Source organism: Eulemur rufifrons, chromosome 19 (genome assembly GCF_041146395.1).
Source record: "Eulemur rufifrons isolate Redbay chromosome 19, OSU_ERuf_1, whole genome shotgun sequence".
NCBI classification, from domain to species: domain Eukaryota; kingdom Metazoa; phylum Chordata; class Mammalia; order Primates; family Lemuridae; genus Eulemur; species Eulemur rufifrons.
Window position 1 is genome coordinate 70,498,542 of NC_091001.1, and position 18,537 is coordinate 70,517,078.

At 32.0% G+C, this 18,537-nt stretch overlaps 1 protein-coding gene across 2 annotated transcripts in view; it reads left to right on the forward strand.

Moving 5' to 3' along the window:
• FANCL (FA complementation group L) overlaps positions 1-18,537 on the forward strand; it is an 81,194-nt gene that overhangs the window by 34,294 nt on the left and 28,363 nt on the right. For both annotated transcript variants that reach the window (XM_069494061.1, XM_069494062.1), the window contains 2 exons: positions 8,765-8,861; positions 14,233-14,301. In XM_069494061.1, the coding sequence (XP_069350162.1) occupies positions 8,765-8,861; positions 14,233-14,301 (166 nt within the window). The remainder of the gene's footprint in view (positions 1-8,764; positions 8,862-14,232; positions 14,302-18,537) is intronic.

Here is an 18,537-nt window from a genome sequence, read left to right on the forward strand (position 1 = left end):
CTCCTTGAGGACAGAGATCTACATATTATAGATTTGGAGTTTTTCTGCTCAGTAGATTTGTTTGTTCTCCTTTATTTATTCAGTCATTTACTTAAAATACTGTGGGTTCATGGATATCTGTTTTATACTTTGGATTATGATCTATTTTTTGTTATTGAATTTGTTTTAGCTTTGGTCATGGAGAACTCTTCCAGTTGGTTCCTGTGTTTTTTTGACATACTCCCATAATTGTGGATTGGTGTTTTTATTTTTTTAGCATTTCCTTTCTGGCACTACAAGGAAATCTTGTATATTTCCTACCCTGGTCCTAGAATCAGGCATTTTTCAAGGGAGCTCTGGTTCTTTTTATTGGTGGCATTAGGAATCTGGGTCTGTAGTTTAAGGATTTATTAAGTTTTAAAGGAACATTGCCAGAATGTTAATCCAAGTTCTCTTGGCCCTGCCTTTCCCCCAGGTTATAGTACTTTAAATCTGTTATTTTATCTCTCTTTACCCAAGAGATTGCAAGAAATGCTTTTTTTTTTTTTTTGCCACCACTTAATAGCAGCTCTCTGTCTAAGCCCTTTGCTCAGATCCTTCTCCTCTTGCCCTGTGCTCAGACTTGATAAATAGCTGAAGGAAAAGTGGCTTCAGAGTGTTGGCTTACCCCTCCTCTGTTTCCCTCTCCTTCAAGTCCTGCCCAGTTGCCTTAACAATTCTCTGATACCTTCAAACTTTTTTTTTTGTTTGTTTGTTTTTTGCTTTTCTCAGGCTACTTTAGTTGTTCACAGTAGAAGTGTTGGTCCATAGTAAGCTACTCCAATTTTAGCCAGAAATGGATGTTATTTATAATTTTAAATGTACTCTTATGTTGATGGTGAGGACTCATTAATGTTTGTTCATGAGATCAGGCTCTTTTTTGTTAAGGCACCATTCCTGAGTAGGATTTGGGGTAGATGGAACCTTTTTAGTAAAATTAAGCATAACAATGCAGGGTAGAGAGAGAGAAGACAAGCAGAAAGTTGAGATGCACTAGCAGGAATTTCTGCTGAGGTTATGATTTGTTTTGAGGAATTGATATCACGGGCCTAGTCATTCTTCAGATACAGATTGATGGAATAGGGAATAATCATTTCAATTTATTTAGATGGTTAAATGTTAAGATTTTAGGGTTTAGAGGATAGTGGGGAATGTAGGGTTTGGCAAGGGGAAAGGCAATGTTCTAAATTTATTTCTGTTATAGTGATACAGTGAGTTTGAGGCGGTTTCCTAAGTGGATCTGACATGGTTGGGATAAGTCCCATGGGTTGTCCCATGGGGCAGCTGTGATATGGAGCCTTTAATAAAGTTCCCCAAATACTTAGAGATAGTCATAAACTGAGGGTAAAACTAATAAAAACTATCTTACCATGAATAAAATTGGCCATATGCAAAATTAACCCATCCTTAGAGATAGTTTCAAAATCTGTTGCTTAGATTTGTGAAAGATCATCGTTTAATTATAGTGACTAGGATGGGTGAATGACTTAGAATATGGCTGCTATTACTTAATCATTTGTTTTGTACTGTTTAAAAATAAAGACTGTGTTAGCAGAAGAGAAGTTATGTGCATGGATTTTGAGAAGCCAAAGAATAAGATTTTGTCAGTATTGATCTACAGTTTCCTAGTAGAGTAAGAAAATCTATCAACTTTTTATTTTTGTGATATAATTCTTAAATCAGGTCTGGTAAACTGACACACATAAAATTGGGTTTCAGGACCTGCAGAGCTACAGTTGAGACCTGAACTGTGCTGTCCCCGTACTAGAATTGCTGCCTTTTGAGGCCCTGCCTGAACAGCTGGCTAGCATCTTAATTTAAAATAGTTTCTGAAATGACACACAATGATTTGCATGACAAATTGATTTAAATGGATTTTCAGCATCTTAATGATTTCTAAACTGTTAATATGTCTATATTTTCCTTACATTCTAAATAATAATCTTGTAGATTCATCAGTATAATTGTAAAATCTGATAATAAAAGTAAAACCTTTTCTTAGGTAATGCTGACCTTGCTGTGTTTTTTAATTACATACTTGGCATTTCTAATCAACTCCATAGGATCAGACATTATAAAAATTTAAATTGGAAAGGAAAAAGAAATATTTTAAATATGATGGAACTTTTCCTTTTTTTCCTTTATTCACATACTTTCTATTGAAGTGATACTGAGAATGAGTAGCTGACCTTAATTTTGATTGCTGCTGTTGTAATTTCTGCACTTGTTTCAATTTCTATAAAAACATGCTCAAAACAGCAACTTTTCCAAAGGGTAAGATGAAGATGGTATGACAGTTCTGGGTTGTTTTATGTGTAACACTAGCTCACAAAGGTAAGTAATGCAAAAAGATGTCTTGACGGGTTTCTGTTTACTTCTGCTTATGTTGTTTTACAGAATGGCCCATTAAAACAATAAGAATTAAACAGATCCTTTGGGTTTAACAGGATTTTCTGTTTGGTATTAAGTGTGTCCTAGAGTTGAAAGCACCAAATACTTTAACTTTTTAGGTAGACTGATCATGCATCCCACTTTACCTAGGACACTTTTAATTTATGCCTTTTATCCTGGCCCCTTTCGGTCTCAAAAGTTTCTCAGTTTGGAAGAAATGCATAGTCATTTTGTTTATAAGATATATTTATTTTAATAATCACATGTCCCTAGATAATTCAGAGATTAAATAGTTCTAACAGGAGAAGTGAGCTGATGCTTTTGTGCTTTTTAGACAGAATATTATTTGTTATTTAGAGTGAGTACCATTCATCTAGTTGGCCTTTTCAAGTTTGTGTTGGGAAAGAGCTGAGTTTTGCTAAATTTGATGTGATACTGAAAGATTAGCAACATATATGGTTAGATTTTTTGATTAAACCCCATTATCTTGGAAGCTGATTAATGGTGATATTTTATATAATTATTAATGCATTTCAGATAATTATGACATATTGGGGAAATGGAGATTCTTGTTTATACTAAATTCATTTCAATAATTAGACCAGACTTTTAATTCTAGTTTATCTGCTATGTGACCTTGGGTAAGTAACTTAACCTCTCTGAACCACATTTTCTTCATTTTTCAAATGAAGCTAGTAATGCCTAATAGTAAAGATTTTAAAGAAACGTTACGTAACCCACATAGTTTCCTTGTGTAAAGTGTGTTTAAAGTTGTTGAGACACTAGTTCACCTAACAATGTCAGACTATATATGAGATATACAGTATTTAATTAGTGCTATGATTTTAATTTTAACCAATAATGATAATTTTTGTTTTTAACATATAAGAAGATAGATATTAATCAGTATGGTTATTTATAAATAGGATGATTTTTTTCTCATGTATCCAAATCATTGAATAACTACAAATTATCTAGTAGTGAAAAAAATTATGTTTTTCTAAATTGGTAGTATATTTATAGTATCTAAAAAAATAGAATTTATATTCAGTTGTTTAAAATTTATACATGTATCAATAAATGTGAACCAGTCTGCCAACAGCTTCTGCATGTTCGTGTATACATAGAGCATTGACACTTACATAGAAATATAAAACTTTCATATTCCTTATTAAAAAGCTTATTTAATCAGCAAGTTAAAACTTACATGAAAAGGAACAGTGTGAGTTTAGAGAAATTTTAAGTATTTTTGGACTACAAATAATTTAGGGAGGTTCTTAGAGGAGGTGGATGTTGGGATAAACTTGGAAGGAGTATAGAGACCCTTAAAAGGGAGGGAATGGTGGAGGCAAGGTTGTAGAGGTGGATATGTGCAATGTATTTTTGGATTTTGAAATCGAGCAGTTGCTCACATAAGGGGATTAATTTGTTAGTACTAGACTGAAGAGTCTTGACTGCTAGACTAATGATTCTCTATATGCAGGTGAAGGGGACTCTGAATATTTTTGAGCAAGGAGTTGATATGATTAAAAAGGTATTTCAGAAGTTCAATCTAGGTACAAAAGGCAGGATGGATTGGTGTACAGAAGAGGCAGGAAGTAAAGACACCCATTAGGGAGATTGTTTTTAGTAATCTATATATGAAGTAGTTAATGCTTAAATTTGAGAGTGGCAATAAAAATGAAAACTTTGATGCTTTATTAAAACATGGTCTTCAGCCTGTCTTTTGATGCAGTCTGCCTCTAGATGTTATTACTATTAATACTTAAATGCATCAAGATGGGTAAATAAAAGAAAAGCTAAGTAACTTAAGCTGTTGGTCAAAGTAAGTACAGTATTTTAAGAGATATAAAGAACATTTCTTCTCCTTCACTGTACTGATACCATTCAGCTACTAACAGGAACAATAACAAAAAAACCTCCCTGAAGCTTAAATATTAACATCCCTTTCAAATGTTTAAAAAACTTTTACCTCTCAAGTTTGGTGCCTTTTAGTTATTGCAAGCAGACTTGTAAAGAAATGTATCAGGTGATAAATACAAAGTGAAATGTCATAAGTAAAATATTTTTTCTTTAGATTTTATACTTATGTTTTTATATTTTCTTAGTCAAATTTAGAATATACCTAGTTAAGTGATAATACCTGAATTCCGTCTCAGTATAAATGTTAAATGTGATTTTTTGGCTTTTGCTAGCATTTTATGTATAATAACTTTTTAAAAAGTTTGAGCTTTCCAGTGACAAAGGTTTCCTAAACTTACTATTTAAATGATTTATTTATGTTTAAATAAATAAAAATTATTCCCTATTGTCCAAATTGAGACGCCCATCTACTTAATGTTTGAAATAGACTTTCTTAGTAAAACTGATTTGATATCCCTTGTAAGAGCTTATCATCTGTTTTTTTTCCTTTAATATCTCTTCCATAGACCAAACACCAAGATATTTTTTCATATCATGAATAGATAAAAATATGTCCCGTTAGGTTAGAGGCTAAGCTGCTATTAACAGAGAGAACCGCAAGTCCTCAGTAGTTCAAACAAGGTGGAATTGTATTCATCACTCATTTAACAGGTCAGAGATAGGCGGATGGTCAAGAGTGGGTTGGTGGCTCTGTTCTACAAGGTCATTCAAGAACTTGTATCTCAACCATCCACTGTGACTGCTTTCAGTACAGCGCCACTGGCCACATGAGGCTATTGACAACATTTATATTTGAATTAAATAAAAAGTTCACTGTCTATACAATCCACATTTTAAGTCCTCCGTAGACACATATGGCCAGTGACTACTGTTTTGAACAGTACAGACATAGAATACCTCCATCATCACAGACAGTTCTGTTGGTCGGTGCTGCACTAGAGTGTTGTTCCTGTTTTCATGGTCTTTGTTGGCTCATATTGGCCTGTCCAAGTTCTATTCTTGGAGAATAGGAAAGGGAGGATGAGGAGATGAGAGGAGAGAAGAGGGAAAGGGAGAATGAGAGGAAGGAAGAGGAGAAAGCACAGTTTTGTTATAAATGATCCAAAAGATGCACATATCACTTCTGCTTGCAGCCCACTGGCCAAAATTTAGTTATATATAAACACCTCCCAAGAGTCACTGGCTGGTTGAACTGGATCCTGCTATAACTTGGTTTAGTTGGGAGTTGGGGTGAGGCAGGGATCCTATTACCAAAAGGAAGAAGGTGCGAATGGACACTACAGAGCAATTGGCAATCCAGGTCATATGTACTCAAGGTCCTAATCACAGTAAGCGTTTTTCCCATCCCCTCTTCCCCAAAACAAAGTAGCCAGGAAACGAACATGGGTAAAATGTTTCTTATTTTTAAATGGCTATGCTGGTGAGATTAACCTGAAATTGTGAATGTTTTTTACTACTTTATTTAAATTATTAAATTTTTTTTTTTTTTTTTTTTTTTTTTTTTTTTAGACAGAGCCTGGGTAGAGGGTAGTGGCATCATCACAACTCTTAGCAACCTCAAACTCCTGGGCTCAAGTGATCCCCATGCCTCAGCCTCCCGAGTAGCTGGGATTATAGGCTCATGCCACAATGCCCAGCTAATTTTTTCTATTTTTAGTAGAGATGAGGTCTCTTACTGAGGCTGGTCTCAAACTCCTGAGCTCAAGCAATCTTTCCACCTTGGCCTCCCAGAGTGCTAGGATTACAGGTGTGAGCTCCTGTGCCTGACTAAATTACTTAAAGTCTAACAAAATTAACCTCATGGTCGTCTTGACTTAAAGGCCATATTTTTGAGCATGACACTTTTTTCTGTAATGTATTACCTATATGTCTTAAAACTGTGAAATGGTGATAGTCTTACGTGATTACAAACAAAAGACTAGAGCTCTTATTTCTGTATTTTATAGATGTTTAATAATGATTTTGAACATTGTAATGATGAGCTGCAATGTGAAGCATAGAAAGTACTAGCTGGTGATTTAGTTGTTTTTGCTTCTCCTTTCCTTGCACACGTAGACCTGTTCTTCTTTCTCTCTCTATATATATATTCATCTTAGTTATGAGTTGTTTAGAGCTTATAATGAAAAGCAAATAGTCTTTTCCCACACTGTTTTCTATCTGCATTCTTACCTTTGGGACAAACACTTTGAAATGTTCCTGTTTACAGCTTCCATACTTGTAAATGGTATGCCTACATTCAATATTTCTTGATTTTTCAATTTTAGGAATTACATACTGACTACTATAATAAAAAAAGAATTTAGCTAATATACTACTTTCTCTTTTCTTTCCTTTTTTTAAGATTTTTCCATTAGCTTTACTATTTCTTAAACTTCTTTTATTTCCATTCAATTAGACATAGTTATCTCTTGACTCTCAAATTAGCAATTATAGATTTTATTGTTCCTAATCTTCTCTCCAGATATCTTTCCCATTTCTACTTCCCAATTTTTATCATTTCTTCCTTTCAAATAACAGTGGTCAAATATATTTACATTAGTCTCTGTAACTATAATTAAGTCTTTTAGCTTTGTCTATTGCTAGATTCTAAAAATTGTAATTAGTAATCAATTTAATTTTTTGACTACATAAATATTTTTTAACTGAAAAGTTAATGGTAATTACAATTTTTTAACACAGCTGTATTGTTTATAATTCAGTTTAAAATTTTCTCTTCCTTTTTTGGTTTCTCGTATTAAAAAAATTCCCATAATTTCTTCCAGTGTATCAGTCATACTCTCTAGTCTATAGACTTTGCCCTTTTGCCAGCTGTGTTCTCCTAGAGCCCTCTTTCTCTCTCTCTTTTAATCTGTTTCGTCAACCAGTGCTCTTTTATTTGCTTTACATTTTTACAAAAGTTGTTGAAAATTTGCTTTTATTAATGCTATTCCTTCTTGTTCTTTTTGTAACTGTGGGTTTATACCTTTTTAAAATTGCTTTATTTTTAAATAATTTTTTAGGGACTAGAGAGAGTGTATAAATGCACATGCTCATCTCAGCATCTTGAATCTGAAGTGTGGAAATTTGTAGAGTCAGATATCTATATACCTGAACTTTAGAGTCATATAATAAAAAATGTGGTAAAGACTCATGTTCTAATTTTTTGGAGGTGGGGTGTTTGAGATGTTTATAGATACAGCCGAAAAAAAATAAAGATTATATAGCCATTGATATTTTATGTAAATAAACATTTTTTCCAGAATAATTTTACTTTCATTTATTTTCTGAGACCCTATACTTTTTACAGATTATGATAAAATTTCTATCTATTAATACAGGTTTTTTTTTACTTCTATTATTGAAGATGGAAATCTTCTTCAGATTTAGATCTATTTTCATTACAGTGTTCCACAACTTCATTGCCCAGCATTTCTTGCAGTTGACTCATTTTACCTTTATACAGTACCTGATCAGTAACTAAATTGCATATAGTGATGTTAAAAAATTATTTCCTAAGTTAGAAGGCTAATGTTAGTTTTGAACTCTAATGGGTCTTACCATCAGTCTAGGTGATAAGTTGTGCAATACTCTTTAGACTACTTTTTATCTTTACAAGAGAATTGTATTATAAAAATGTCAAAAAATGTCCACATGCCCAGTTCACTAGTAAATATACTGCTACATTTGAACCTTTTTGGCAGTAGCTTATGCTACTCGGGGGACCATGTTTTTGCAGAATAATATATTTCAAAGCGTATTGGTTTCCATTGTATAAAATTCATGCATTTAGAGCAACTTAAAGCCAAAACAATTGTGCTTATGCTATATGTTTAGAATATTAGTCATCTTGAATACATGCCTATGTTAAGTGTCAGAAGCTATATATCGCACAAAAAGAAAATTTATTGTTAGGAGACTGGGCTGTACCTGTGCTTATACAGCATTTTCCTTAGAGGATCAATTTGAGTATATGAACTAATATCAGGTAGGATTTTGTACAGTAACATTATTGATAATACAGGAGAAGTTCATCAAGGAGAAAAACAAAGGAAGCATAAAAGTCTCATACTGTATGAAACTACAGAAATGGATCAAAGAGTTTGACAGGAAGTTTAATGTGTACATAAGTAGAGGCTGACAGGAACATGCTGTGTGTGCCAAAGGTTCCAGTGATGGAAAACTGAAACATAGTGCTCACTGACCACAGCATGAGCCTTGACACACATTGTAAATAATCCAGAGATCTATGACTGCATTAAGAGCTAGGCTGGTGTATTAACAGCAGTAAATCTATAGCAGCAGAAAGGGCTGGCATGCAGAAATTCCTCTGATTAATTTTTGTTGTGGATTAATAGGAATATAGCAAATATTTTCATTTTGAATCCTACCATCTCCAGCTCTCCTCCCTTGCCCTCCTCAGTGTGATCATTTTTTATTCTGTTCTGTTCACCAGACTTGTATATGTGGATACTTGCTTCAGTACCATCAAGTTAAAAGCAGAAGATGCTTCTGGTAGAGAGCATCTAATCACTCTCAAGTTGAAGGCTAAGGTATGTGCCTTGTTAAATGTTATTGTGACCAGGAGATACTTTGTGAAATGAACTCTGAATGTTTTCAATGTAAAGAAGTGCTAGCTGCATCTAAAAATACATATATGATGCTTTTAAAAATTGATTTTGGAAAACCTCAAAGAATTTATTTACTAGTTTTCCAAAAGCCTCGATATAATTTTATGTTACTATTTTAGTCCAAATTTGATCGAAATGCAGACTTTTATACTAAAGAAATATTACAAGTAAGATTTGACAGCCTCAAAATACCATAATGTTGTTTTCGTAACATCCTACATAGAAATGAGTGAATCCTTCCACTAGCCCAAGTTCAACTGAAGAAGTCTTTTGCTTTCAACCCTTGAATTTCTTTTGTAGTTCTTATCTCTGACCCACACCCCTGTCCCTACTCCCTAACACAGAAACCCACATATGGATACTTTTTATTATTTGTTTGTTTTGGCTGAAGTTTTTTGACTTATGTATTTTAAGAATTTTTAAAGCTATGCCTGTATTTATAGAGCCCTTATAGGCTAGTGATCTGTAACTATTCACTAATTTTATTGGCACAAAACATGGCTGTTTTATCTTTATTTTTTAGTTCTAGATTGTGGATTTTGAGAAATAAGTCAAATAAGCAAGTTCAGCATATTAATCATTTACTTAGTAATCACCGAGGAAACATTAGAATTTGAAGAAAACCAGGACATCCAACTTTTTTTATTGTTCCTAGGAGTCATCAATCAACTCTATTTCAGAAGATTGTAGTGATGAAAAGATCAATTGTGTTTGTCCTTTTTAAAAATGTGTCTGGCATTTAAGCTTTCCACTAGAGAAAATTAATATATAAAGCTGTACTGGGTGACACAGAAAAGTTGATATCTTATAGTGGCTCTGTATCAGACAGGTTGAGAAATGACTCATTCTCTCTCTCACACACATACAATGTTTAGGTATAATTTTAAGAACCATATGTGATAAGTATTGAAAAAAAATTAGTGAGGTTGAAATCTTATTGTTTGTAAAAGAAGTTAGATGGTTATTTTCACTAAAATGAAAAGATTTTTATATTCCTTTTTAGTTTTTAAAGGTGTACTTGTTTTTTAAGATCAAGGAGAAATCTGCCTTTATCCTTCCAAAAGGTCACATGCTGCTGGTGGCAAGGGTTCTGTCATTTCCTTCAAAGGTCTATTTGTTTATATTTTGTACCTTTATAAAAGTTGCTCTGCTCCTATGAAGACCAAAGTGAAAGATTTTAAATACATCCTGTCCTCATTTTTATAAGGTCTTCTACTTACTAAGGAGATAATGTTGTAAGTCTATGCTGCCTTTAACTACACCTACAAGATTTTATTATTAATCCACATGATGACATTTATTTCATTTATTGGTAGTATTGAGAGTAAAGATTTGACAACTAATATGGTCAATTCTATCTGCTTTTTTCTTGTACCTTTTTAAGGTGGATAAGATGATGCTTTTAATATTTCTCTGGAGAATATTTTCCAGGGTCAGTTTTGCAACATTTATAGTTATGAAGCACTTTTATGTGCCCTGGCAAAAGAGAAGAGTAAGCTTTATTGGAGCTGGGAAGGAATTAGGAAAAAAAAATCTGTTAAAAAAAAAAAAAAAGACAGGATGAAACTGAATCTAATGTTGGTATGATTTATTAGGATATTTATTTGTCCATCTAGTTTAGCTTTTATCTATACCAAAACTTTCTTTTTTAAGGAATATTTGGGCCTAGGACAGTCAGTTAAAAACAGCTATAGCTGAGATTGTATGTTAAGAATATATAATGCACAGTCTTAATCTAAACTAAGTTTTAAGGGGAAAGCTGATTTTTTTTTTTAATAAACCATTAGAGCAGACTTATTTTTGTAGATACATACATTTTTTTTATTTGCTTTTTTGATATATAGTAAAGAAATGCACTGTTTTTTTTTCCTGTAATACATGCTTTCCCAATTCTTCCACTCCTCCTCACCGTCTCCAAAATCCCACAATGAAAACAATTCCCATTATGGCTAGACAGCCCCTATTAAAAATAAATGTGTAAATAAAAAAGAAATATAATAAAGGAAACAGATAAACTTTGTGGTTTTTATGGGGCGGGGTGTGTGTGTGTATAATTTTTTTTTTTTTTGGCCTATAAACAACAGAAATTTATTCCTCACAGATATGGAGGCTCAAAGTCCAAGATCAGGCTGCTGACATAGTTGTGTTCTGGTGAGGGCCCCTTTGCAGGTTGCATACTGCCTTCTTCCCATTGTCCCCTCAAAATGCAGAAGGATGGTAAGAGTGCTTTCAGGGGTCCCTTTTATAAGGGTGCTAATCCCATTCATGAGGGCTCTGTCTTCATGACCTAATCACCTCCCAAAGCCCCCACCTCCTAATATATAGGTATAATATATATAATATAATATATAGGTATTTTTATGTAATAGAGTACATCTGAACTATGGGATGGAATTATCTTGGCTTTACAAAAGAAGTAGACTAGAGCTTCCTCAGCTTTCGTCAAGATTAGAACTACTTGAAAAACAAATCACAGATGTTTATCAGAGGCTGTGTGCTCTGTATCTTGCTGCAATTTGTTTGTATTCACTTGGGGTCAGTCTTACTGATTAGATGGTCCAATGACAGAACAGACTTGGTTGAAAAGTTTTTTGGAATAATATACTGTATAGCCTAAAAAATATTGTGTGATTTTATACTTAATATTACATAATGCTCATTCTTTTATAATTATTGATTTGATTGAGTTGCTTCAAGTGAGATTTAGAGATCTCTATTTTACCTAAAAATAATTAAATACTGTACTCATTTTTCAATTAATATTCCTGTAGTGGAGTTTTGTTGTTGTCAGTTAGGCTTCTAAAGTAAAAGTTTTGACAATTAGTTTCTTAAAATTAACTATCCTAATTTTGATCAAGTTATTTTGTGACATTGTATTTAGTTATATACATTGTAGTTGGTACTGCTATAATTTAGAAACTTTCTGCAAATGAATATCTAGAATGCTAGTTCATATTTAATAATTTATGATAAATCCTTTTAAGATTCTATACAATTATGTAAAGTTTATTATACAAACAAAATTGGTCTTACATGTGAATATAATTAATACATATATATTTAATTCAGAATAGATATGGTAAAGCACCCATAAATAGATCAGTCTATTATATACATACTTATATTACAAATACAAAAATATATTTAAAAGATATCATCATCTCAGTATAGTGGACTCACTTCTGTGTGTGGGATCATATTGTATTTACTGTAACTTGCTTTTTTGTTTAACTATTTGTGGATCTCATTCCATGTCAATACATTTGTATCATTTACTATACTGAGTCCTACTTGAATGTGCAATCTTATTCTCTTTTAACGTAATGAGCTGTGTATGTACTTAATGAGGCCACAGATACTTTACTTGGTATATCTACTCCCAGTACAGTAAACATTTCATTAACTTCTTACTCTATCTAGATTGATGATTCATTATTGTTCATTGTCAACATCACTAGAAGATAAATAGCAGCAACTTGAACTAAATTTTCCATTTTGACCCATGGAGGTTTCAAGTGTGCATTATTATTTTTAAAGAATCCTGACATTTTAGAGGGAAAAGAGATTTTGTTAACACTTTTAGTTGATTTTCATCATTTTTACATATAAAACAGCCAAAGAAATTAAATGACTTGTTCAAGATCTTACAAGTTAATTAGTAGAGCTAGAACCAGAAAAAGCTGAGGTCCTGTCTGTATTTACTTTGAGACAATCATATGACTTTTAAATATGGTGTACAAATTGTTTTTCTAGTGATTACAGCAATTATACCCTTAAATACATCATCTGATATTTTTAATTGTCTGAAATAGAGCTTCCTCCCTTAATCTTAGCCCGATTTTTTTTTCAGAAGTAGAACATTTTAATATTTTATATGATTTCCTATATATCTGCCTTTGTGTTATTCTGCATAGCCAGATACCATTAGTCAGAGTATGTGTTGATAAGTTTCTTTTTAGCCAACTAATTATTGTAGCTAAATGTTACTTTTTTGGAAAACATTGATTTCAGATGTTTGTTAAATACTGTAGTGAGAATTTTTTGTTCCCCTCTGCTTACCCAGTGGAATACTAAAAAATAAGAGGCTGAAAAAAGTGAAAGTCTAAAACTTATTTTAAACATTTTGTCAAATGAACATTTTGTCAAAGTTTTTCTAAAACTAATATTCTTTCCATAAATTTAACTTTTTAATGGAAAGAATTGAGTATTTTTAATTACATGAGACTTTGAAGAATCAGAATTGGATTTTAGAGAAATCATGTATAATTCTCTAAGAAAGTTGATTTTCAGAAAAACTATACCTTTTGTCCTTTTGTCATTGTTAACTTACTTTCTGGTTTTTTGTTTGTTTTAGAGACAGGGTCTCTGTTGTCCAGGCTGGAGTGCACTGGCCTTATCATAGCTCAGTATAACCTCACATTCCTGGGCTCAAGATCCTCCTGCCTCAGCTTTCCTAGCAGCTGGGACTACAGTTGCATGCCACCACACCTAGCTAATTTTTAATATGTAGAGATGGGGATCTCGTTATGTTACCCAGGCTGGTCTCAAATTCCTGGCCTCAAGCAAACTTCCTGCCTCGGCCTCCCAAAGTACTGGGACTGCAGGCATAAGCCACCATGCCCAGCCTATCTTTGTTAATTTAGAGACTTGATTTGTTCTTATTGACTGCCACTTTTTGTATAACTAATTAAGTAATTAATTTTGTACCCACCTTGAAAAAGTTTTTCTTGCTTAAAACGATTAGTTTTATTTTTCCTTAATAAACCAGAAGATGTTTCATTGTTTCTTTTTATCTTCTTGCTAAAAGTAATTGCTTTAATATGGAAAATAATTTTTAATTGATAACTATATGTATTCCTTTTTGTGCATTTCTTGATTCTTTTAACTTATACTGCCTACTTAAATGGTTACTGAAATTTGAAATTAAGTTTTAGGCTGGAGAGAAATTAAATATTAACAATTTGATTTCTCATTTTTAAGATAAACTGAGATCCAGTTTGGTTCACCCCTCAAACCATAACATTAGCAGCTAACCTGACACTGACTTAATTAATTACTCTTATTCAACACTGACTGCTTTGCCACTCCCAAATCACCAAACTTTGTATCTCCTGAACATAGGTTGACTATTAGCTCTTGGCAACACTCTGGTAGTAGAATAAAAATATTTATACATAATACATTTGCAGTTATAATAATCCTTTTTTCCCTAATATATCTAGCGTTTTAAAAATACTTCATGTGAAATTATCACAAAGAAGCAAAAATGACATAATTTTATGCTTTTTCATAGTACCCTGCAGAAACACCAGATTGTTTTGTGGATTTTCCTGTTCCATTTTCTGTGTCCTGGACACCACAGGTAAATTCTTAGATTTATTGTAAGTAATTAAAAAGTACAATTGTCTCTCAGTGTGTGTGTGGGGGATTGATTGCAGGACCCTCTGTGGATACCAAAATCTGTGGGTATTCAAATCCGTTACATAAAATGGTGTGGTATTTGCCTATAACCCATACACATCTTCCTATATAGTTTAAATGATCTCTAGATTACTTGTAATACCTAATACAGTGTAAATGCTATGTAAATAGTTATACTGTGTTTTTATTTGTATTTTTTACTGTTGTATTATCTTTTTTATTTATTTTTTGAATGTTTTCTATTTGCGGTTGGTTGAATCCACAAATGAAGAATCCATGGATATGAGGACCAGTTGTATATTCATTTTACTCAAGTGGCCATTATAGGTCGTAAAGTGATTTTTTTCCAGTTTTTTAAAAGCATTTATTTATAAACAGGCCTTCTGTGATGCTTCTTTTATATTTTCTAACAGTTAATGTTCGTTTTCTCTTTCTCTCTTTACACACACACACTCTCTCTCTCCAGCCTCCAGACTTTTGTGTTTCATTGTGGTTAAACATTCAGAAGCTCTATTGACATACATTTTCCTTTAAACTTGAATTCTAAAGAACTCTTTAGAAAGCATGAGCAGTAAGTGGAAAATTGGCTAAAGTTTTTCATATTCCTAAAACTTTTAAAATTGATGACATAGTATCAGAGAATCTTTTTCAGAGAAGAATGAATTATGACTGAAAATAAAAACCTTGCCATTTTTACTCAGTTTATTATTTTAAAGTGTTTGTCCTTAATTTATCTTTGAAGTTAGACTGTATTCTTTTTTTGTATGCTTTAAAACATTCATACTTTGAATAAAGAATGTAGAACATTCTTTCTCCTGCTTCTGTCAATTGAATTTCTCAGTACATTGATGTCTATTAAGATAATGATTTTTAGAAGTGCATTATAAATTATAACATGTAGATACAAGGTAGTATGATTATCAATAGTACTATCAACATATGTGTGTGATTTTTAAAGATATGGCAGAATATGATCAGTTAGGTTCAAAGAACGGTCTTATGATGGACATGATTCTTTCATCAAGCAAATTGTGGCAGTTGGTGATAAATTGGAGAGACCATTTCTATTCTTGGGCAAAGAGAAAAAAAATTTTCTAGTGACATTTTACAAATATTCTTTAAATGGAGGCCACTCATTTTTATTATAAAATTTTGATAAGATTCAAATACAAATTTATGCTTTTATTTTATGAGTAAAGTAATTAGATACAAAATTTGTTTAAAAAAAAGCCTATCAGTATTTAAATAGTCTTGTGAAGGTGCAGGTGTTATTTTAATCATGCATTATATCTATCCAAAAATTATTTTTCTCATTTTCTTCTTTAAAAACAAAAGTCCCACTTCTTCCCCCATTGGAAATCAAGAAAACACAGCAAAATAAAGGACAGAAAGAGCATGTGATTTGCTTTTGTTATTTTGATGAATGGAATAAATATGTAAGAAATACTGTGTGGAAATACTGTGTTTTTTTTCTTTTTAAAGAATTGGAATTATGTATAAGTTGTATAGCTTTCTTGTTTTTTTAATATACATTTTCTATTTGGCTCTGAAATCTTTATCATTATGTTTTCAGTGAGATCAGGTGAAAATATTGTATCTGGATTATATTACTCTTTCCAGATGTTATCTCTAAATTACACTTTAATATTTATTACAATTCCAAGGTTGAAAAATATATTGTTGATCAATTTCTTAGTATTTTATTTTATTATGTAGATAACTGTAGAAGTTTTCCCAACATTAATCTATGAAAAAGTTTGCATCTGCAGAAAAAGATTGTTTAGCACTTATTTTATTCTGCCATTTAACAAAATTAGTTTGTAACTCTCTAGTAGATTGGAAAATCTTTGAAGACAATTGCTTTTAAATTTTGTTTCCTTCCTTAACACCAGCTCAGTGCCTTGTTCATATAAGTATAAAATAAATATGTGTAAATAATATTATTTCAAATTTAAGTTTTAGGTTTAGTTGGGACAGGCAAGTTTTCTGTTTTGTAATATCGCCAATAAAACATAGAATTAATTAGTAGTAAATGCAATGTCATAAACTCTTAACTTTATAGAATATACTGAAATTCTTAGCAAAGTACAGATAAAAATTGATATCTTTTTATCCACAAGTCAAATTTGACAGATGTTAATATTTTAGTCACATTTGCCTCAGATAGCTCTCTCTCTTTTTCTCTTAGAAATAAAATGTTAAGGAACAGCTAAGACCCCTTTTCTTTCACTTCTTTTTCTTTGCTTCTGTCTCTCTAAATAGGTAACTATTTTTCTGAAATTGGTGTGTATGCTCTCCATACATATTTTTGACACATTTATGTCGTATTTGCAGTTTCATCTTTTTTTCTTATCTGATATCATTTCAGTTATTTATCCATGATCTATATGTGTCTGATATATTTATTTCCAATGCTTTATATTATTCCATCATGTCAGTCAACCAATTATTTATCTGTTGTTTTACTGATAAGATTGGTCACAATTTCTTACAGCACTGAAGTGAACACCCTTACATGTTTTCTTGTTCACATGTATGAGATTTTTAGCGGGTTATTCCTGGAAGTGAAAATGCTGGATTGTAGGGAATGTTCCTCTCTAAGGTTATTAAATATTGCCAAATTGCCTTCCGAAATTGTATATATAAGTTTATATTCCCACCTAGCAATACATAGTAATTTTTACTTTCCTAAATCCTTTTCTAGTTTTAGTCTGATCTTAGTTTGACCTTAATTCTTATCAAGAATTTATAATCATTATTGTGTTCATATCTTTGCTTATTTGAAATGTTCTTTTCTTTTATTATAAGCATTCCTTCTGTATTTTGTATAATAATTCTTTGTTGGTTTTATGGGGTATAAATAGCTTCTTTTAACTTTGTATATGATATATTTTGTCATTTAGAAGTTTAACTTTCAATGTGGTCACATCACTCTTCCTTGTGGTTTCTGCTTTTTGTGTCTCAAATAAAATCCTCCATATCTTTTTATGAAAAGATATTCTCATATAATTCTAAAAGTTTTGATTTTTTGATATTTAAGTATTAAGTATGAGATAGCAATCTATATATATACTTGCCAGTTTTCTATATGCTTATACAGTTTGGATGTGTCTTCTTCATTTGTGGGCGTCAAGAAGTGATTTTACAGTTTTTCTTTTACATTTGCCATTAAAATTTAGAGAATTCTCAAAAAACATCATTTACCTGTAAGAGTCTAAGTGTATATCATAAAGATTTTATGATGGTGCCAGCAGCATGAACTCTGTGTCTTTTAGACATGATAAAAATGTTGGCGATATTAGTTTATGCTTTGAAAGTAAGAAGCAATGTGAGACTTCTTTGTTATGTATGATCTTTTTTCATTGACTGGCTGGAAACAGTTGTATTTGTGGGAGGTCTTTTTTTTTTTTTTTAACAACTTTTAAACAATTGTGGTTTTTAAGCAACAAATGTTACTGGTGTAGTCTAATAGCAAAGTTATATTTAACAGACTGTAACTAGGTTTCAGATAATTGATTTAAAAAAAAATTCTGGTCTGTTTTTGTACATTTCCTCTTTGGTTTCAGTGTTTCTGGACTTTAAACTTGGAAGATCTTTATTTTCCTTTCTTTTTGTAATATAATAGACATGGCTTTGTGGCATCCATATTAAAAATGGGTAATTTTCCTTATGGTCCCTGTCTTCCTGCTGGGTTGATAATGTTTTGATGTATTTTTCTTTTGCTCTGATGAGAGGTCTGCTGCTGCTGCTCTGACATATTCATTTGGATGAATAATTATAACTTGCACAATGTCAAGCTGAAGATGGTAGGGTTTTGTGCGTCATGACAAGCCTAGTAGCCAGTGCAGGTGTCTCACAGCATGATCAGCAACAGCCAGTGTATTCTGGCTCAGAGGAGACATTTAGGGTAGTAAGAAATCAGCACCAAGGGCAAGGCTGCTGCTACTATTGCTGCCGTGATATGTGCCAAAGAAACACAAAGTGCTTCTCAAAGACAAGTGTCTAAATACCTCTTTTCAGATATTTACTTTGTTTACTCAGTGAATTTTGTAGATTTTAACATAGATTGTAAGAACATTCTCATGATTTTATCCTATTCTACCATTTAACATCACAAATGCTCCAAAATATATCTTTAACAATCCTTTTGATCTTTTACATACAAGTCCTATACATG